Source organism: Pholcus phalangioides, unplaced genomic scaffold (assembly GCF_987345545.1).
Source record: "Pholcus phalangioides strain wild (caught in Gottingen) unplaced genomic scaffold, Ppha-v1.0 ptg000017l_1, whole genome shotgun sequence".
In the NCBI taxonomy this organism is placed as follows: Eukaryota; Metazoa; Arthropoda; class Arachnida; order Araneae; family Pholcidae; genus Pholcus; species Pholcus phalangioides.
Window position 1 is genome coordinate 33,648,661 of NW_028301610.1, and position 23,580 is coordinate 33,672,240.

General features: G+C 36.5%; 1 protein-coding gene across 1 annotated transcript in view; it reads right to left on the reverse strand.

Annotated features, from left to right (window-relative positions):
- The window catches only part of Acadvl (Acyl-CoA dehydrogenase very long chain), a 73,082-nt gene that overhangs the window by 12,785 nt on the left and 36,717 nt on the right, over window positions 1-23,580 (reverse strand). Inside the window, exons 10-13 of the mRNA XM_089247075.1 lie at window positions 18,354-18,597; window positions 18,072-18,250; window positions 9,326-9,398; window positions 1,448-1,596 (exon numbers count right to left, since the gene is read on the reverse strand). Of these exons, the coding sequence (XP_089103201.1) occupies window positions 1,448-1,596; window positions 9,326-9,398; window positions 18,072-18,250; window positions 18,354-18,597 (645 nt within the window). The remainder of the gene's footprint in view (window positions 1-1,447; window positions 1,597-9,325; window positions 9,399-18,071; window positions 18,251-18,353; window positions 18,598-23,580) is intronic.

Genomic DNA, 23,580 nt, shown 5'->3' on the forward strand with positions numbered 1-23,580 from the left:
TGTACTAATTTTTTGCTGCCGCTGATTTTTTTGTTTATGTGCTTCTGGGTGAGACAAATGTACTTTTTAATTTTTCATAATTTTTTTGAGGACGACACCTTTGGACCCTTTCCTTGTGAGCCAAAATCGTTGAAGTCATAAATATGAAATTTTGTCAGTATTATATTTCATAATATAGATACCCAAGACAGGATTTCAGAAAATTCATCCCCCGGGGGTCATGAGGGATTCAAATGTTATGTGGGGGGAATCATCGCCGAGTAATTTCAGATTACCAAATCTATACAAACGAAGCTGCGGGTGACAAGTAAGTTTTCTTATATTTGTCATATAATTTTTTGCAAACATTTAAAATTTTTTCATGTGGAATATTGGTAAATAAATTTTCGAAGTCAAAAGTTTCAATGATATTAATCTTCAAATTTCTTAAAGAATTCATTACTTTCTCATTGTTTTTGATAATAAATATGGATCCTTTCAACTCTACTTTGACCAAAATATTTTTTAGGACGTTAAAAAATATTTTACTACCATCTCTATTGTAACAGTTGTTGGCCACATGTGACAAATTTAAATTTAATAAGATTTTTTTGGAAATTTTATAGTGACAAATAAATATGGATAACAAGACAAAAAAGTTATCCACCTTAAGCTTTTAATAAAAAAAAACCTGATTTCTATTATCTATCTCTTTCAATGGTCTATTTTAGCATATGCATTAATATTTTTGTATTAATTAAGCAACAAGTTCTTATAAAATAACTTGCAAATAATTGCAAAGTTATTATTATACCTATGACAGTGATAATGAATTTTTCATGAATATTTTTAATTTCTTCAAAAAGCCTTAAAAAATTACCTAATTATTTTTTTAAATTCAGGCCTATAATGATATGAACTCAAATTATTTTTATTAACACTAAATTTCCATTCTTGGAAATCTTCAATAAAGATATTAATGTTATTTGAAACATAATTTAATATTTGCTTTCCCAGAAAGCTTTTTTTGGAGCCTAAATTTAATATCCAGACTGATTTACTGAAATTTCTGAGTACAACACAATAATAGAAAGACCCCAGAGTGATTATATGTCCATAATCACTATCTTAACAAAATTATGCAAATTAATCATCAAAAAAAAAAAACAATGTTCAATATTAAGGTTTTTACTGAAAAAGTTAAATTTATGAATGGGTTTATTGCATATGTAATCAATCTTAGCATTGCATTCCTTATAAAAAAATCTTTTTCACTTAATGTTTTCAAAAATATGACCTATTCCAATTTGACCAAATCTTTTGTCATGTAAATTCATAACATGTGGTATTTTCTGTGGTAATAACTAGCAAGAATGCCTTTCATCACCCAGAAAAAGTGGTAAATGTACAAAATATTATATTTTGGAGTGTTTATCAGCATGTACAGATTACATTTCATTTTACTTACTTCACTGCAGATGGTATTTGTAATTGTTTTCTCATACTCAGAAGAAGGCAAATTTTTGTTAAGGGTCATTGTTGCTCTTGACAAAACAGCCACCATAGCATATATGTCTATCACTGCACTTGCTAGTCGATTAAGAAGAAACTGCTCATCTGCAAACAAAAAAAAAAAAATATGAATGAAGAAAAAGCCAGAAAATATTTTCCATGTTTTACAAAATAAGTGGAATGTGTTTAATAGAAAATACAAATAAAATAATCAAAATAGTAATTGATTTAAAAACAGGCCTCAAAAGTTCCCATAAATCAATTAAAACAATGTTGAGTCTTACAGGACAACTCCTAAAATCTTTGTGTGTGGACAAGATTGTTAAAATTCTAGACAGTAATGACAGTAAAAGTCTGATATAAGGAGTATGGCTTATAATAAAAATCTAGCTACGAGTGATTGTCAAAAAAATAATGTTAAACATTAAGCTGAAAATTAAAAAGCAATGTTATAGTGTCAACGAACTGTCCCAAAATCAGTGGCGGATCCAGGGGGGGGGGGGGGGCAATCGCCCCCAAGAGCCTTCAAGCAAACATGACTCCAGTTACCTCACTTTTTTTCTTTATTAATCCTTAATTTTTTTTAATTAATTTCCTTTTTTTCTTCTCAAAGTTCCTTTCCCTAAAATTTGTTCCCCAAGTTCCACCTTGAGATTTCTTCTGCTGGTAAGGTCGAAAAAATAAAGAAGTCATAGCCGGAGGAGGGTCAATTGTATCCCCACCAAGGTTCTACAGGGATTCCATATGATTCGGCTGTCACGCTGCCTTTTCGCTGCAACATACCCCGTAGCGCCTAAGGGCTCGTGTAGAGAGGCAAAAAAAAAAACCACTCTTCAGTTTTCTTGGTAACGCGCAATAAAGCACAAGCCATACAATAAGATGAATCATCGTTTTCTAGCCCCTTTATCTTTTTTTTTTTAAATTCAGTCCTGAAACCCGCAAGCTTGACGTGGATCAAAAAATGGCCATGTCTTCGAAAAAAAACTGTTTTCAGTAAGCAAAAATTTTAAAATTTTAAAATAAATGGGTGTTAAGAAAATTAATTCTATTACTTTTTGTAGCACATTTGGGGTTTTCCCAGAGAATGAAGCTGTATTCGCTTACGGATTCACTGATAATGACATTAACGGGGGGTTCCCCACAGGGTGAGGCTAACAGGGCTCAGGACGATTCTCATCATTTTTTGATTTTCACTCTACAAATTCACTATAGTGGGGCCTAAAAGTATGAAAAATCTCAGCAGAGCCCCCTCCTCGAAAACGTAGCTCAAAAGCCCTGCGCCAGCAGGTGAGCATTTGAACACACATAGCTTCTCTATAACATCTATGAAAATATAGGCCTCGGCCCCGTCTAATAATTAAAGCCTTTGTAATTTGAAACAAGTACCTGGATTAAACATTATAAGTGGATCGCGCGTATAATGCTCTTCCAAAAACCGCCATAAAATCGTTTTAAGCGGAAAAACGTTTTTCCGCTTGCAACGTCTCTATAGTCTGAGCATTAGTTGAAGATGGAACCACGAAAATGAATCGCACTAAGCGGGAAAAGGTTCTAAGAGCAGTGCCGCAACCAGATGCTTGGTCAGCATCTTGGTGTCCCTTGTAATGTTAAAGGGCAGGTAAAAGGTTGAAATTCATGCCCCCCCCCCCTCCGGTCCAGCGCACCAAACCTACCTCCTCTTCCCATGTTTCGGCCTTGAGGAACGTTATAAGTGGAATCCACTATATAAAATTGATTGTGTGGTGTCAGATGTTCTGCGGGAATTAAATTTAACCACCATCTTTTCAGACAAAAAAATCTGAAAATTAATATTGTGCACTTGATAATCATAATTAAATATTAATTAATGAAAATCATTCCAATTTGCATGAAAGTAAGCTTTTGCTATTTAACGTATCTGTGGCGAAAAACTGTTTTTGAATAGGTTTTTGACAACCATATAGTCTGCACAAAATTGAATAAGAAATTTATTATTTTAAATAGCGCAATAATAGAATTTCATTAGGAAGTTTTTTTACTCTTAAATTTTTCTTAATTATGCAGACAAATTAGTACCCACATATTTTATTGAAATATGCAATTATTTCTTGTTATCGAAAACAGTCTATACTTGTTTCAATAACTTTTCAATATTATATTTTCATATTTTATCTTGACGTCCTATTCGAATAAGCAAGATTTAGCTTTTAGTATTTCGTGTATCCAAGATTTCATATTTCCTGATTAGTAATTCTCTGAAACTCGTGCTAAGGTGGTTCCAAATTAAAGTTTTCATCCTTTATGAGTTGTTTATTTGAAACCGAACCAGAGATTCAGGTTAGGAGATTGAGAGTAATTTTGACGTTCAGTCAGAAGCGCATTTACGGTTTTGCCACCTGTAGGCTATTAAAATTTCACCGCCCTTCCACTCTAGTTTAATTTCCTCGACTACTTTATCCACGAATTTTCCATCCCATGTTATAGCCCCCCCACTCCTGAAAGTACACCTGTATTAAAGTCACTCTTTTAAAGGTCCGTCCCATGAGAGTTTGCTAGGGGACGCTGGATAAGATAATTAAAGTTAAAGATAATAAAAGTCTTTGTCAGGATCTGCGGTCGCCTCTGGCAAGCAATAATTTTTAAGGCTTTCAATACAAAGGCAGAGGAACGAGCGTCTTCCTTTGTGGATGACCGAACAAGTACGGTTTACTTCACGTCGGCTGTTATTTTTGTGGTTTATGTCCGACAAAGACTTTTATTAACTTTAATTATCTTACCCAGCATCCCCTAGCAAACTCTCATGGGACGGACCTTTTAGTCATTTACATGTTTGCACCCTGTTTTGGTCACACACGTGTTTGATGCTGGTTTTGGTAATTGTTTCGTTACTTACACACGCTCTAGACAATACCGTCTTAACGCATTCCCTGCGGGCGGGGGCCTCAAATGCAGAGGGTCCTCTGGTTTAAAAATTTTAAAGTAAACGTGTCTCGCCAGGTAGGGGGCTCAGAAAAATTACTTTTTCCGAGGGCCCAGTATACGCTTCTGACAGCTGACTCTAGGCCACTCACTGAACTGGTCCCTCACTCTTTATGTTACTCATTTGATCATTCACATTCTAAGTCACGCTTTCGCTCATTCACGTGCTTGCGAACTCTCTAGGTCACTTGCTGTCTGGGCAGAGGTGGGTTTATTTGAGGGTTATAAACATTTCACCGCCCTTCTCCCATTTTGCTAATTTTCTTGGCCACTCAATCCTCAAATTTGACGACCTTCGGAACTTGCCGCCCTGGGCTATAGCCCATTTGGATCTGTAAATAGGACATTGTCTTCAGTAACGGGGCATGAGGATGGTTAAAATCAGTGTTGCAAAAAAAAAATTGAGGGGAAAAACTGAAAAATTACCAGCAAAAAAAAAAAGGCTGATGGAATTCAATTTTTCTAGAACTAATAGAGATATGAATTATTAGTACAGTAGACTCTCGCTAATCTGGCACATATCACACCAGGGTGTACTGGGTTAACGAAATCGCCGAATTACTGCAAATTGATTGAAAAAGTCTATTTAAATAACAAACTTCTGCTCATAAACATGTGCGCACTATGTTTTCCTATTCCATAGCTGCCAACTTTTGAAAATGAAAATTCGGGAGATTTTCGCGCAAACCCGTATTTTATGCTAAAACCACTCCCTAATAAATACAATAGGGATTTTCCAAACATAAAAGTTAAAGCGTAGGGAATAAAATCCCTACTCAAAAACTGAAGTCAAATTAAAATAGGGATTTTGCACACATAGAAGTTAAACCCTTGGGAATAAAATTCCTACGCAAAAAAGTAGTGAAATTGGAGGCCAAAACTTCAATGATGTAAAAATAAATATTGTGTTCAATCAGTAACGCTGTGAACAAATATTCTGCGCGAATGACCCCAAAATGATTGGAAGATGAAGAAAAACACCGTCAATTTTTGAAGAACACTGACTTTTTGTGACACTTGCTTGTCTTTTTTTTCATTTCACATGAGTGATGATGTCACTCTTTCCACCATGACCGATGTTTATGTCCGTAACACAACTTGTACAAAAAGGAAAAGTCGGCCCTCTTCTGGAACGTTTGATGAAAGAAAATTCATTGGGGTATAAGTATCTTTAAAAGTGATTAAATATGTTTTTGCTTATCAGTATTCATGCTTTGTTATATCGCACGTACGTAACTTCAACAAAAGAAATTTTGACCATATGCGCGTCACTATAATCTTATCCAATTATCCAGGACTATTGGCTGCTAAGCCATTTCCCTGCACGATAAGACAAACAACTTTCTTGTTACCATCAGAGGGTTTGTAAAACTTCCTTAAAAAGGGAATTTCCCCATTTACAACGTGTGACGTGATTTCGAAAGGGGAAAAAAAGAGGCTTCATGCCCCACAAGAAATTCCTTAGGGATTGTTTTCATAAGTGGGGATTTTTTTTAATGAAGTAGGGAATTTTTAGGGACAATTAGGGATTTTTGTAAAAATTCGGGAGATTCAAGAACTTTTCGGGAGGTCGAGCGATGAAGCTAAAATTCGGGAGACTTGGCAGCTATGCTCTTCTATGCTCGGAGAAAACCGGCCTAAAAACACCGGATTACTGGAGGGATTATTGAAAGTCTGACTCTATACGTAGTAGGATGGGAAACTTTATTTGAAGACAAAAATGGGTTTAAGACGCAAAATATTTTCATAAATCGGGTATACAAAGCTGGAAATTTGTAATTTTATAAATTTTATCGTCTCGTTTGAAAATTATAAGTGATAAATGAGGAAGTTAAAGGTATTATTTGTAAATACAGACATGTCATAAATGGGTGTAGTACTTATTTTCATTTTAAGAAAGGATACAAGTTTGGTGTGCTATAAAATTGTTCACAGAAAGAAAAATTAACTGTCTAGAACGTGAGTAACTAAAAGAAGACAGCTTAATGTTCTCTACACCAATCGCCAAGTCCTCGAAGCGTATACGTGAACACGAAAAGTTGCTGGAGTGAGTGTAGCTCGGCTTTGGATGCTTGAGTTTCCAGCAGCGGTTCCGAACCTTTTCAGTGCATACGCCAAGCAGATCATGAGTAAATACTAAACAAGGTATTGAGCGAAACAAGAGGGACCACCTTAGGGACCCCATGGATGGAAACAAAGTCCCTTTGGTCAGGTCCAGTGCCGAGTGGGGAGTACTGAGCTGATATGAATTAGTACGAGACAAGCAGAGCCCCACATGGATCTGACGGCAAATAGATAGAATTCTCTATCGAACGAGACAGACCACAGAGGGCTCACCTGGAATCACTGATGTAAACAAAGCTCATTTGGCCGATCCCATCACCGGCATTCAAAATCTGAACAGGGAAAACATCTACCCTGTGCTGTACTGAAACCGAAACTGCCTTATCACGGACCCTACATATGAGAGGACAAAAGCTGCGCCGCATAGGTTCAGCTTTTTATCTGAAAGCATAAAGTAATTTAAAGTTTGAGCAATGACAAGAATTTTTCGCAAGCTCAGTGCGACCCGTTACGGGTAAGGGGGCTGCCAGTGTGCGCGTAGTAGCCTACCTATTTATTTGATAACTACTTTGTTGTTGTGCGTAAAGTTTATGCTCCCAAGGGTGGAGCTGACAGGGCCGGGGACGATTCTCATCATTTTTTTTTGTTTTTTTAAGCTATAAATTAACTATAAAGGGGCCCGTGAAAAGTCTGGTCTGGGGCCCCACTAGAGGCTTTAGCCTAGGACGTAGAGGCCATGGTCAGGGCTTTAGATAATTTTTTTTCCTTCAAATGTTCAAGGATCGTCTCTCTTAAACGAGGTTTCTTGTATCCGAGTTAGCGTAGAATTCATTTCCTCTGGTTGACCGAGATCCTTATTTTATTCATATTATTTTGCCTAATTGTTATCATAACGTCACAAAGAAAAACGTTTAATACTTTCACAGGGATCAAAAAAACTAAATTTAAACGGAAAGTATCTCTCTACTTTGACTTGAAAAAAGCATTTATCGAATACATTTGGATGAATTTTTATTTGTGCACATTGTTTTGTCCGGTTAACTGTGAGCCTTATTTTTATCAAGCGAAGAAGGAAGAAGTAGTATTCTAGGAACATTTTAAAATACCAATTCTTCATACGCTTTTCATATTCTGCTCTCTTTTCATCTGCGAAGTTTTTATTTATTTGTACAATTGCTCATGATACTGTTAATAAAAAAACATTTTTAGCTGGTAATGTGCATCAGAATTCCTTGCAATGTTTATAAATATAACACACATTATTCAGTCTGCACCTCAAACTTTTTTTTTCGTACGGTATTTTTTGCGAGGGTAGCCGGCACGAACGTTCAAATTTATTATCAAAAACAGCTTATTCATTAATTGTAACACCAGTTGCTGCAAGCAATTTTTTAAATAAGTATGTTGCATGTTGAAAAAATATAATTTTTATAAATATAAATTTTAATTTAGATTTAATTTTTAACTGCCTTCAATTTTTAATTAATTTTCATTTAAATGTAATTGTAATTAATTTTAATGTTCAATTAATTTTTTAAATGAAAATTAATTGAAAGTTTTAAATAATTTTAATTCTTAATTAATTTTTTATTAGTTTTTTTATTTTAAGTACGTTTGGCACCTGCGGACACTAGGTTGGGTCTCACTGATCGACATCTTCATTGTAAAAAATCGCCCCCCCCCCAACACATCACCCTGGATCCGCGCCTGCCCAAAATGCCAATTATTCGTTTTCCACTAAAGAATTAAACTACAGGACAGATCAATACCATTCATCTTATGTGCTCCTCCTAGACATTATGTTGCGTTCTTCAAACATAGGATTTTTGGACACCAAAAAGTCTCATTTCCCTTTTCTTCCTATAAGTCTTTGCCTAAATACTTACACAAGACATGTAACAACTTCATTAGACTGTTTTTATTTTCACTGACTGAGAGACTATGGTTACCTTTCACTGACACAGCTTATTTGACCAGAACTTACTGTTTAAAGTAGTTTCCAAATGGCTGGACAAATGCAAACAGTGTCATCTTAACCCTGGGCATCTTAAGAGATGAGGGTCCTCCCAAAAAAGAGATATACAGTCCAACCTCACTATAGTGAACCCGGGATATAGTGAACTCTTGGTTCACTATATCCCGGATATAAGAAAAAAGCTGTCTCAAAAAATGTAATATTCAGGTGACTGAAAATAGACATATTTTAAGAAGGCTTGTTTCATTTTCTAATATTGGGGCGAGAATTTTTCTTTGGCTACAGATGTAATGTAAACACAATTTCAGTAAGAATTCTGATTAATTAATTAAAAAAATAAGTAAATTACAAAAATCATATTTTTGAAAATTGACGACTGGTATCTTAAGATGAATGTTTGTTTTGGCACCCCTAGAATTTTCTGCCATTTATTTGCTTATAACAAGAAGTCCATTATAATGATATTTTTTCCTCTGATTGCAAATTCATTATAACAGACTTTTATGTAATTGCAATTAAAACAGTTATCCACAGAAAACTTTTCTATTTAGAATAGCATTCCCCTCTTATTTTCTCAAACACTGGATCTTTTTTTTTACATTAAAATGAGAACATGTTTGCTAATATGTGAGAACAGCTTTGGCACTTTTGTATTAACTGCCATTAATGGTGCCAGTGATAATGCAAATTTTTGCAATCCTCTTGTATTTGGAAAAACTATAATAACAGCATAGTTTGTCTTGTGTTTGCACGAAGTTAGCAGTTCTCATGTTTGCAACCTGGAATGGAGAACATGTATGTATCACAACTCTAATTAATGATTGTTTTCATACTTACTGACTATATTTTTGCCATATTTGACAAGAACGTCTTCAACAGAATGACCGAAGGAGTCTATAGATTTTGCAAGCTAAATAAAATGAGGCTATGAATATATACCACATACAGAAAAAATACAGATGATAAAAGCTTATATATACATTGTTAAAAATATAATGAGTAACAATTTAATAAAACAAAGAATTGCACTGTTTTAATCAGGGAGGAGAGAGAATTTATTCATGGGCACAAACATATGATATAAACAGTAACAGTGCACAATAATATTCAGGATTCATAAATATATCCGATATTTTGATATTTAACGTTTTCAGGAATGATGTAAACTAATAGTTACAACATAGTTTCACAAACTTTTCGTCCCATCTTTAAAAAAATTTATCTTCTGATCACCCCTCAACTCCTGTCAATCCATAGGAAATACTGTATTAAACCCTGAGCTTCTACCGCACCCCCCCCCCCAGACCTTTCCATCACCCACTTTAGGAAACACAGAGTTAGAACATATCCCTTAACCTACAAATGCCGCGAAACGATTCTTTCCGAAAAGAGAGTGTTTTATTCCACTGTACTTCAACTATCGCTGTATTTAAACTACCGGCCCATCCATCGGGCTTTCCATCACGAAACCCCAATAATATCCGTGATTGAGGATGGTTTGCAATGGTCTTTCAGCTTTAAAGCGCAAATGCGAGTCAGTTTCCATTTTCAGAAAAAAGTTGCCACTGGAAGCAATAGAAATTTCTGTGTCGATCGTCATTGCGTCAAATCCTGATGTTTCATGAAAAAAAAATTCATTCTGGGAGTGAAAAGAGCATGTCAGCCAAATTATGATTGCTAATTTAGAAACTTTGCTGAATAACGAGCATTAAATCGCCAAATAACAAGTAAGATCACCAATATCGCCAAATAATGAGTGCTGAATCGCCAACCATCGTGTTGATTCTTCCGAAATTCTTTCCCATTTTGCAACAATTTCTTTCTGAGTATAAACAAATTGAAAACTTGATATAGAAAATTTATAATATCTATAAAGACTAGAAAATGTTTAGCCCATTTGAAGGACTGCTGTTCCAGACAGCAAATAGTGCCCTCAGTAAGCAAAAATCATCTTAAATAGACTGGTGCGAAAAATTTTATGACTGCCGCTCTTTCAAACAAGGTGTCAAAAGCCTGAAACACAAAAAACATGCTGATGAAAAGATGTTTGATAACAAAAGACAGAGCAGTTGTTTTTATTTTGAAAAGGGGTGAGGGTTAACGAAAATATTAATTTCGCTGCTCCAATTTATAAATATCTGCTCCGAATCCTATATTTTGCTGCTCCAAAACTGCTCAGAATCCTCAATTTGCTGCTCCTAAGCTGCTTCGAAATGGACTTTGTCACTTCCCACCCCTGTGCAGCACACATTCTTATTTTTGCCTATTTAGTGCATTTTTTGTGTACTTTCATGTATCTATTTTTGCAAATGTTATACACTCCTGTTCTGCATGTGATATACAATTTCACCTTGCATCCTTTTGTATATGCAATAATTTTCTACCTGGCATATGTTTTTTATATTGTTTTGAATCAATGCCAACACAATGTGTCATTATCCCCCATTGCACATAATTTTTGATTGCAGCTCGCTCTGTAAACTTCTGATAGATTTCTTGCCATGCTTTTTTTCAAGTTTGTACATCACTGCCCTCTCTGTTTTGCATATGTTATGCATTAACAGAGTTATAATTTAATTAATGTGTTTAATAATTTCATTAGTTCATAATTTTATTAATTAATAATTTTATTAATTAATAATTTTATTAAAATTTTAAATTTTTGCCTGCTATCAGGGGCGTAGCCAGAAATTTCGTTCGGGGGGGGGGGACCACTTTCATTTCGGGGGGGGGACCAAAGTGACAGAACAATGGATTTGGCCATCTTTTTCCCTTTTTTCGGTCATTTTCTCACATTTCGGGGGGGGACCAGACCCCCAAGTCCCCCCCACTGGCTACGCCCTTCCCTGCTATGTCATTTGTACGAACGTACTTGGAGCTTACTCCGCTTTAAGTGCCCTTTTGTTCTAGTGCCCCACCAGTTTAAATTTCTTATAAAATGGCCTGGGGTGCAGACAAAACATATTGGCACAGGTAAAGCTGGTTTTTCCTAGGATTAGGTTTTTCACACCACATGAATCGAGTTTCACCATTTTGTTTTGGCAGAAATGTGTTACATAATCACGCTATGTGTTTGTGTTTTCCCAGCGTGGTGCATCAGCTCAGGGCAGCTATACAGCATATGGCTCTGGCATCAAATACTCTGCCGTCTGCATGTCCTGGTTTGAAGGGAAAGAAAACACAACAAAACTTAAGGGAAAATCAGTGAAACGCACGACACATTTGACTTCTCCAGGAGTCAACCAATCACACCCGACATAAAGCACTGCAGTGGCCGTATTATGCTCTGTAGGAAAACAGACATACTGCTCGTCTTATTGGTGAGTGGACAGCGATTCAGGTTGCGTGCGGCACAAAAAACCTGCTCCTAGGAAAACCTGACTTTAAAAAGAAAATTAAAAGAAACATTTCTTAATACCAGAGCTGAAACCATTGTGTAAGGGTACAAACATAGTCCGGCAGATTTTTCAATTCTGATGGTCAATGCCCCATTTACCTGTGCAGGGAAGCACAGTAGGGGGGCTGGCAGTGTCCCAGCCCGGGAACCCAAAGATAATCCTCAATTTTTTTTCAAACTATCAATTCACTATATGGGGCCCATCGAAGATCTCTGCTTAGGAGCTTTGCTGCAGGATGTGGTTCACAAATTTTGGAATCCAGCAGCACGGTTGATTGGAAGTCCCAGCCATACATGTGGGAAATAATTAGTGGGAAATAAATGGGTGAAAATGAAACAATAATCTACTCATGGCCTGATTTGGCCAATGTCAGGGCCCGGCGGTAGAGAAACACTGAACTAGACCAGGGCCTTCATGATGTTCACGTTTCCCTCTTACTGGAGTAAGAGGGGAAAAATCACAATGGCCCGACTAGACCAACCTGGCTGGGCCCTTCCAGAGTATTCATTTCCCATATTCCTTATCCCGTTCACATTTTTCTAAGTCCGATATTAGACACTTATTATTTGCTCTATCATCATGCTTTGTTGTCTAAGATTGCAAGCTTGTCACCGTATTCCAATGGTTCTTTTTTGTCAGCTGCCTCCCTTGCATAATCCATGGTTCATCAGTGGCTCCCCAAACGTTTAGCAGTTATTTCCCATATAAAAGAACTATTGCAAAGCATAAATAGGCATACGAATCAATATTTTCAGCTTGCCACGATGCTCCTAGGAGCTGCGAAGCAGCACACTTTTAAAAACACTGTGGTATTCCTTTAAATTAGACCTAAATGTTGCATCGCAACACAATTAATGGCGAATGAGCCCGATGTTTGTCTTCTCTTGAACTCTCTCGTTCTGTCACATGCATATACTGTATGATTTTGTCGTTCCCTATAGCTAGCCTGTAAAGATTTGAGATTTTTTAAAAAAGGATGATAATTAAAAAAAAAAATCTTTCTTTTGGAAAGGGGGGGGGAGAGAGAGGAGAATCTGTGCTTTTTCACCTGGCCCCCTCGAGGAGGATAGAGCTCACAGGGCTGCAGCCCTGAGGCCTGGGACAATCACCATCATGGTTTGTTTTTCCATGCTATAAATCAGTGAAACAATCCATGTAAACTCAGATCTTTGGCAGGTCCACAAGTCAAACAGTCCTGCTTTACGATGTGGGGGGAAGGTCATGTCATTTCTATGGAAAATCAATGTTGTTCCCAAGAGGACTCCCAGCTGTCGTGCCAGTCACCCCCCCCCCCCCCCAGGAATTACCAGGAAAATATCAAACAATTTTCGATTGAAAATATGAGCCCATTTTGTCTGAAAATATTAGGTCACTTAGAGCTGAAAATATCAGCCCATTCTCAACGAAAATGTCATCTCATTCCCAACTGAAAATATCAGCCCATTTACAACTGAAAACATGAAACCAAAATATCAGCCCAGGCATAAATGAAAATATCAAATTATCCTCGATTGAAAATAGTAGCCCTCTACAACAAAGTATCAGCCATTTACCACTGAAAATATCTAACACGTTTCAATTGAAAATATCAAAAAAGTTTCAATTGAAAATATCAAAAAAGTTTCAATTGAAAATATCAAACAAGTTTCAATTGAAAATATCAAACAAGTTTCAATTGAAAATATCAAACAAGTTTCAATTGAAAATATCAAAAAAGTTTCAATTGAAAACAGCCCACTTGTGACTGATGGCCCATTTGTATTAAACCATCCTCGATTGAAAATATGAGCCATTTACCACTGAAAATATCGAAACATCCTCGACTGAAAATATCAAACAAATTTTGATTGAAAATATCAGCTCATTTCAAACTGAAAACACGAGACTGAAAATATCAAAGCATCCTCGACTGAAAATATCAGCCCATTCTTGATGGAAAATGTCATCCCATTCTCAATTGGAACTATCACCCCATTTACAACTGAAAACATGAGACCAAAATCTCAGCCCATTCGCAAATGAAAATATCAAACCATTCTCGATTCAAAATATAAGCTCATTTAAAAACAACTGAAAATATAAAAACCCTAATAAAACTATCTTCAACTGAAAATATCAAATCATTCTCGACTGAAAACGTGACGCTAAAAATATCAGCCCATTCTTGACTCTGAAGGGGGTACAATCCATTCTCAACTGAATACTTTCATGTTTGAACAAATCTGTTTATTGACAGATGAACTATAATTTATGATTGAAAAACTCATTTAAAAAATAAAATATCAGTTCCAAATCATTTTCGACTGAAAATATCAACATATTATGATATTTTGAAAATAAATATCGGATATACATTCATTGCCATAAAAATTTGCGCACCAAGAAATAATTGTGGGATCGAAACAAAAGTTGGCCTGAAGGTACATGTCGGGCAGATATGCAAATGATTAGAAATGCAGCGTGATTGCGCATTGCATAATGCCACTAGAGGGCGTTGAACTTCGTTCTCCTTGGAGTATAAAACAGGTAAGCAGAGCTTGCTGGAGTGTATTGAATCGTTTGCAAAGGAAATGCTGAGGTATACATGCCATTACGCCGCCGTTGAAGACCATATGAGCAGTTGTCAGAGTTCGATAGGGGAAGAATCATCGGGATGATGGAAGCTGGATGGTCAGCTCGGCGAGTAGCTCGTCGACTAGGCCGTTCTGATTTTACTGTGAGGTGGTGTTGGGACAGAAGAGACGTCATTTACACGGCGACCAGGTTCAGGACGCCCTCAACAGACCAGTCGTTGAGAAGACCGTCACATCATCCGAAACGCACGCGTAGAGCCAACTGCCTCATTGGCCGCTATCCAGACACAGGCAGCAGTTTCACTACGGGCCCCTGTGTCTTCCCGAACCATCGCAAGGCGCCTGGCTGAAGGACATCTGGTATCGCGGCGCCCATTATGTGTGCTGCCAATGACACCCACCCACCAACGGCTCCATTTGGAGTGGTGTCGAGCACGATGGGATTGGACTGCAACGGAATGGAACCAGGTCGTCTTCAGCGACGAATCGAGATTCAACTTGAGCAGTGATGACAATCGTGTTCGTGTGTGGAGGCCCCGTGGTGAACGCTTCAATCCTGCCTTCGCTTTACAGCGACACACCACTCTCACAGCTGGTGTCATGGTATGGGGTGCTATTGCTTACGATACACGGTCACCCCTAATATTGATCCATGGCACAATGACAGCCCAGCGGTACGTCCATAACATCCTTCAGCCACATGTGTTGCCACTCATGGCAGGGCTCCCAGGAGCCATTTTTCAACAAAACAATGCTAGGCCACACACAGCAAGGATGTCACAAGACTGCCTCCGCCACATTACCACCCTTCCCTGGCCTGCTCTATCCCCAGATTTGTCACCAATCGAGCATATCTGGGATCATTTGGGACGGCAAGTTAGACACCCTACGAGGTTGGTCGAACTAGAGGTGCATTTACAGCAACTGTGGAACGAGATGTCTCAGGACATCATACGGAACTTGTATGCCTCAATGCCCGCTCGTATCGCATCGTGCATTCGCGCTAGAGGGGGGATCCAACAGAGTACTAAAACTTCTGCTCATCTGTACTTTTTTCTGCAATAAATGATCCTTTTTCTTGGATTTTCTAATCAATTACTTATATCAACGTAGTACTTACATGTGTAAAATTTTGTTTCATTTTGACGATTTCTTCTGGGTGCGCAAATTTTTATGGCAATGAGTGTATATCAATGAATCCTGATACAGTGTAAAATTGATTTATCAGTAAATGTATAAACATTGCGCCCTTATATATATATATATATATATATACGGGGTGATTATAAAAAAACTATCCCGACATATGGGCCCTTAACTATCATACCATTCACAGAAACTGAATGAAATTTTGGCATAAGGTATTTTGAGGTATGCGCTCAAGAATGATATGGAAAACAACAGTGTCACTCTAACAGTTACGGTTACAGTGAGAAAATTTCAAAAATATCAAATGGCAACACCAAGTTTTTTGTATTGGAATGCAATCTCCATACTGAAAAACACTAAATAGCATTGGAATGGCACCTGTAGCACGAAAATCCCAGGAGCTAGGCAAGGAAAGAGTAAAAATGACTTTGCCGTGCACCAGAGCATTAATGTTTGTTTCATTCGCCACACCGTTTCTTCGGCTGAGATCCCAGCCTGATTAGTCCTCCACAAGGTCATGTGGAAAATTTGTGAAACACAATAAAATGCTTTATTTTATGCTGCTTCTCTGTCCTTATTGGTTGTCCTCACTTTTAGCTTATCTACCGCCGGTGATTTTCATGCTACAGTTGCCGTTTGAATGCTATTTAGGGTTTTTCACAATGGAGATCACATTCCAATACAAAAAACTTGGTGTTGCCATTTGATATTTTCGAAATTTTCTCACTGTAAACGTAAATGTTAGAGTGACACTGTTGTTTTCCATATCATTCTTGAGCGCATACATCAAAATACCTTATGCCAAAATTTCATTCAGTTTCTGTGAATGGTATGATAGTTAGGGGCCCATATGTCAGGATAGTTTTTTTATAATCACCCTGTATATATATATATATATTTGTTTGTTTTAATTTTTTTACTTAAAATTTAATTTTATACGTAAATTCCCTGGTGTTCAGTTTTTTTTCCTTGCAAGCATTCTCTACTTAGGTGGGAAAATACCTAATTATTTTGACAGGTCAATGCATTATATAGTTGTGTTGTTTTTATAAAATAATTACTAAATGTTAATATCAATAACTTTTTAATATTAATATTTGTTATATGCCTTTTAATTTACTTATATTGCACTTGTTTATAATAACCAAATCTTGGGATCCTGGTATTGGAGCACTCTAATTCTCACTTTTCCATGTAACATATCGCTCCTTTGGGTCTCACGTTATGTGTTTCAGATGTTCAGATAACCCCCCTGGTTAATGCTAAGTCCTTTCCTCGGGCGAAGACCCAGATGTGTCAGAATGACTTTTTGTGATTATGTTCAATGTAATGTGATTTTTCATTGTAAAAAAATAATTGTATTCATTTACCATGTTTAATTAATGGAAAGTCGCGGACTTCCGCTGGTTACATATACACCATTGTATTGGTCTCCCCCTCAATAGCCTTATCGATATCGTGGGTAAAGTCCGGCCCATGATTATCGAACTGTTGCCAACCAAAAATACAAAATACCCAAAATAATTGTTATCGTGTCGCAATATGCAAATCAACAGATTGACGTCATAGTTTTCACGATGTGCCAGAGGAAACGAGTTCTTTCAATGCGCCAAGAACAAACCTGTTCTTGGCAACTATAAATAGGCCTGGATGAACCAGAAGTGGGGCATTCAATCTTCTAACTTCATTCAGGTCATTCTACTCAGTGGGGCTGATGGGTGAATAAATCCTACTAACAAGTAGTTGATGTTGTGATGTTACTAATGTGGTAAAAAGGTGATCTCCTAAGCTAGTCTGGTCAAGGTAGTTGTTTCAAATATAACCTTCTAGTCAACTAATAGTCATTTATCGTGCGTTCTAGTCAGTTGAAAAGTGGTTCCTTGAAAGGGTCAGGTGATCCATAAAATGCTACATCAAACTGCAGTTATTTACTACCTAGGTCTTCAACGTTGTGCCGATGATTGTTAGCATGTTTTGTCGATGGATGTGATTCAATGAATTCAACAAATTGTGCAACTTCGGAAAGGTGCTCAGACTCCTTTAATTTCCTGAGGTGAGCTTTCTTGAGTGGTCAACATCATCCGTCTCACTTGAAAAGGGGCACTTTGTTCTCAATGTAGAATGAGTTGTTCTATGATGTCTCGCTGATAATAGGAATTGATCCTCAGCTGTATTGGGCGAGACCTTTCTTGTTATTTTGCGAATCAGAGTGTAGTTGTTAATTTCAGAACTAACATGTTTTTTATTGAACTCTAACGTGTAACCTGTTTAAAATTTGTTATAATAATAAATGTTTTGATCTGGAACTTGTCTAGTTCACTTATTATTGCCTGTTGAATTAATTGGTTCCTTGAATCACTGGATTGTAGCACATAAAAACGTTACAAATGACTGATGGAAAAACTCAAGACATTAATTCCTAACTGTGACATTAACTGTACATAGGAATGACTAGAATAATACCAAATTTCCTGATGCACGTAATTCAGGATGCACATGATCAGATATTGATGGCGGACTACTGAGACCAACTACTCTTTTCATACGTTTTGCTCCTTCATCAAAAATGAGTCCCAAGTTTGCTGTTGGATTTTTCATTGCTTTCTGTAATTCTTTCAAATGACTACCCGCATGCTGCAAACCTGAAAAAAAACCAAAAAAACATGCATTTAATTTTAAAGTAAGTATAGCAATATCCAACATGTTTCCATATCATTCTTAAAGCTTGATAACTTCATCATATACCTGTTAAAGCTACAAATAAACGCAGAATATCATTGCTTCCTTCAAAAATTCTGAATATTCTGATATCTCTCATCACACGCTCAAGGCCAGCGCTTCTCATGTATCCCATTCCACCCAATATTTGTATTGCTTCATCGATAACAAACCATGCAGCTTCAGATCCATAAACTTTACTGATGGCTGCTTCTAGCTGAAAATCAACATAACCACGATCCATGTTTCCAGATATCATATAGGCCATTGACTGAAAAAAAACCAAATGAAAGAAATATACTGTATTTTTCTCCATATAATCCATGGATTATGTTAGAAAAGTGGTCAATCATTAAAAAATGTGGATTATCTACCCCTGCAGAAAATGATGTTATCGGTCACTAATAGATGGCGCAACCAGTCAAGTGACAATTTTTTTTTCTTCTGAAGCTGCTTTATATGCCACAAAATCAGAAAGACTTGAGATTGCTGGTCAGCAGGTGAGATTACGTCAGTTTTATATACCTACACACGCGTGCATAGTGTCAGAGTGAGTAGAGTGTTTAAAAAGTTAAAGCAGTTTGTTACTCTCCCTTCATATTTTGAAAATGGTGAAAAGAAAGCATACAAGTTACAATGTTCAGTTCAAATTTCAAGTAATAAAAAAGCTGAAGAAATTGAAAACAGAGCCGGCGGTTTATTCAACATCGATGAGTCCAACATCCGACTTTGGAGAAAGAAAAATTTGAAAAAGTGGAAACAAAAAACAAAGATCTTTCTGTCATGGAAATGCATTTTGGTCATCATTGGAAAACAAATTACATAGCTGAATTATATCAGAAAGAGAAAAAGGAGCCATAATTTCAACTATAAGGATTCATTTGAAAGCAATGGCTCAAGAGATGAAAATTGAAAATTTTAAAGGTGATAGCATGTGGTGTTACGGATTTATGATAAAAGAAAAGTTAGCTGTTCGAAATCACATAACTGTAGGGCAAATGTTACCAGCAGATTGGGAAAAGAAATCTGAATAATTTTAAAAATACATACAAAGACACAAAAAAAAATTGCTGAAAAGAATATTGCTGATAGGGGGCCATTCAAGTATTACTTGGGGGAGAGGGGTTTGGATAATGCTTACATCCCCAATTACCCTTTATGAAAATATGAAATTTTTTTACTGGCATCTTACTCAGAGCGCGCCACAAATGAGAAAAACCTTTCGATAGTTTGTAGGCACTTGAAGTAACGTTCATTCCCCCCTATTGATAAGTGCCCTACAGAGCCACTTTAGTGATCTCTAAATGTTTCGTGGATCCATTGATCTGGAACTGTTCCAGGCATCACTCAAGTGATCCGTAATTATATGCAGTGGATCACTTAAATAATCTGAGAATGGGCTCTAAAACTATGTCACACGATATGTCAAGGGATCTCTAGATGCGTCATGGATCGCTTAAGTGTTCCGGAACTGTGTCCCGGGTCATTTAAGTGATCTGAAAATGTGCCACGGGCCCTTTAAATGCTCTGGAAATGCACCGTGGGACACTTAAGCGATCTGTAAATGTGTCGCTTAGTTCATTTTTACAAAATTAGGTTTGAGGAGGGCAGGCTGCATCAGATAACCCCCAGGGCCATATTTGGGCCAAGGGTCTTTATGCGATTTATCATATGGCTTAGAGGGTGGGTCACAATGAATTTATTAAAGATAAATTTTGAGTTCATAGCCTTCAAATAACATTGAAATTAACAAATTGATTATAACATATAAAAGTATTTTCTTCCGAAATTTTAATTAAATAAATTTGTGATCGTCGGGGGGGGGGGGGGGGGGGGCACGAGCCCCTCTATGGTCCCTCTTTGTGTACATCTCTGATCCCACCCATATGCGTTAGGATTCAGAGGGGCAGAGCTGATGGCAAAATTTTTTCTGACGGGGGGGGGGGGGGGGTCAAAATAGCTAAAAATTTGCTTACCTAATACTTGAACAGCCCCTAGCGATATTTTTAATATGTATGAAGTACTGTTACAATTGAATTGCCCTCCAATAGAACAAATAGAAGTTCATGCAGTAGGAGCAAACAATATTCAAACAATTAGCACAAAAGAATATGAAAAAACCATTTACAGTGGTTTGTCCTGTTCGGCCACCTATGGTTATATTCAAATTAAAGAAAATTTTTCAAAGGATTAGAAGTTTGCAATCAAAAAGGGCGGCTGAATAAGGAAACCAGGATTTTGTGGCTAAATAGTGTATGATATAAAAGAAGAGGCAGCATTTTTAAACCACATGCTCTCCTAGTTATTGATTCAATAAAAGCTCATGTTCAAGAAAACGTAAAAGACGCCTGCAAAAATTTGTGCTTGTCATGCCTGGCGGTTTGACTAAGAAATTGCAGCCTTTAGATTCAGGAATAAGCAGGTTGTCTAAAAGCAAAGTTACAGCCTATTGGGAAAAGTTTTAATGACCGACTGATCTATTAATTTTTAATAGATCAGTGTGTTTTATACATAAATGTACAGTATACACAGACGTGCCAACTTCTGCAATCCAGAAATCCGGAGATTCTCCCGAGCCCTCTCGTATACTGTACATTTATGTATAAAACACACTGATCTATACCAAGAGGTCACAAAATATGAAAAGGAGTGGTTTTTGGTATTGAAATGGTGCTTTTGATGGAGGAGGGTGGAAAGTGAGCATTTATAGAACTTAGACCTCTGGCCTATCCGGCTTTTCTGTTATTCAGCCTGTTCTTCTGCCACATTAGGCCAGGTAGTCTGGATTTCTACTGTATAGTTCAAAATGGCACCTGAAGATGTTATGTGATATTTGATATAATCATGAAATAAATCATGTAATATAGTGCAACAGGTGCACCCGCACAAGGCCCACTTGGAAGGGGAGGCCCAGAAGGGGCTTAAATGCAAATTCTTATACAGGAATGGCTAGTTACGGCACTAGTCACACTACTGTAAGTTTTATTTTTTAAAATTGAGCAATATTTCTGTTATTAAATATGAAATATCACCTTTTGGTGACATTTTTTTTCATGCTTTCCTGTGTGAATATGGTTCATTTTTATATTCTCTTAAGTTTTTGTGTCAACTTTTGAATTTCCTTGTACGTGCAGTGATTTCTCACTTATACAACCTCTCACTTGTCTCTCAGTTGTAAGACAATTTTCTGCACTCCCAGTGAAATATATACAGATTATTATCCTATATCTTCCACTATGTTATTCATCCTTTTCATTGTTCTCTTGCACAGACTCGTAAGTGAGAGATCACTGTACATATTATATATTTTCCTACATGTAATCCGCGGTGGTGCATATTCTGCATGTAAAATTTGGGGAAAGAAAATAGAATAATATATAATCCGCGGCAGTTTATTATCCGCAGGATTAAAAAAAACTTGTATTTAAATAATTAATCCATTGGTATGCTAATTAATGAAATTAATTTACGAAACAATAGCATTTTTTGCACTCAACAAAATTACGGTTCAATCAAAAACATTCAAATTCAGCCTCATATGAATTAAATATATAAGCACAACAGCTCTTCATCCAATTCGAAACAATCTCTCTAATCATCAAGAGGATTTTCATTTTCAGAATCAAGAGTCCAAAGTTTTAAGTCCACATTTTGTGATAAACTCTTTACAGTTTTTATAGTCACCTTTTTCAGCAGAGGAAGCTCTGCGTAACTTTCCGCCTTTTGTATAGGAATGAATTCCTTCGGTCATTAAAACTTTTCCCAATAGGCTGTAACTTTGCTTTTAGACAACCTGCTTATTCATGAATCTAAAGGCTGCAACTTCTTAGTCAAACCGCCAGGCATGACAAGCACAAATTTTTGCAGGCGTCTTTTACGTTTTCTTGAACATGAGCTTTTATTGAATCAATAACTAGGAGAGCATGTGGTTTAAAAATGCTGCCTTTTCTTTTATATCATACACTATTTAGCCACAAAATCCTGGTTTCCTTATTCAGCCGCCCCTTTTGGATTGCAAACTTCTAATCCTTTGAAAAATTTTCTTTCATTTGAATATAACCATAGGTGGCCGAACAGGACAAACCACTGTAAATGGTTTTTTCGCATTCTTTTGTGCTAATTGTTTGAATATTGTTTGCTCCTACTGCATGAACTTCTATTTGTTCTATTGGAGGGCAATTCAATTGTAACAGTACTTCATACATATTAAAAATATCGCTAGGGGCTGTTCAAGTATTACGTAAGCAAATTTTTAGCTATTTTTACCCCCTCCCCCCCCGTCAGAAAAATGAAAATGTAAAAATGAAAATTAACAAATTTTTCTGTGAATCTCACCAAATTGGCAACAAACTTAACAAAGTTTGGCAACTTCATGGCCCCAAAAGATTAGGCCGCATAGTATGGAGGCTGGATAGTCGAGATTCTACTGTACTTTCTTATGTGAATATTTGTTTTATTTGGATTTTTTCTATCTTTATATTGCTAAAAAATTTTGAGTTGGAATTCTCAATCACGCTTACATATATACTATAAAATCAATTCAATTATGGAAAAACTGAGGGATAGCAATCAACATTTATTGATGCATATGATTTGCAAGGATGAATTCAGGACAACTAATACCAACTACCCTTGTCATGTGGTTTGCTTCTTCATATAGTATGACAAAATAGGCTTATTTTGGGGATGCCCTCTACCAATTCTCAAAGTTTGGGCAGATATTTTCTAATCACTGTCTACGGTGTAATAATATCATATTAATTCTAATCACTGACACAATAGTGATGAAGCTGAATTTTGAAGATTATAGAATTAAGCAAAAATTAGAAAAACATAAATAACTGATAACTGTGAATCTGCAATGTTCATCTGAACTCGAGAAAATTAAATATGCAGGTGGAAAATGAAATCTCAACACCAATTATAAAATAACATTCTCCTGGCTTTAGGATTCCTTTTTCCACCATTGTTTTTATGGATATCATACAATGAGGAAATTATTTGTTGAAGTAAAATATCAACTAAGAAAATAAATTGCAGAGGGGGAAAAGAACATTTTATAGATGCTACAAACAAATTAGAGATTTGATTTCAATGAATTAGCCAGGCCCGTCATCCCCCCCCCCCTTAAAAAAATACAATAACAAGGTGAAATTATATATATATTAGGATAAAAATACAAGAGAAATGAAGATAAAAAATGAAGAGGTAGTGAAAAAGTATCTTTTGAATGACAAAAGTGCTAGTGCTGCTC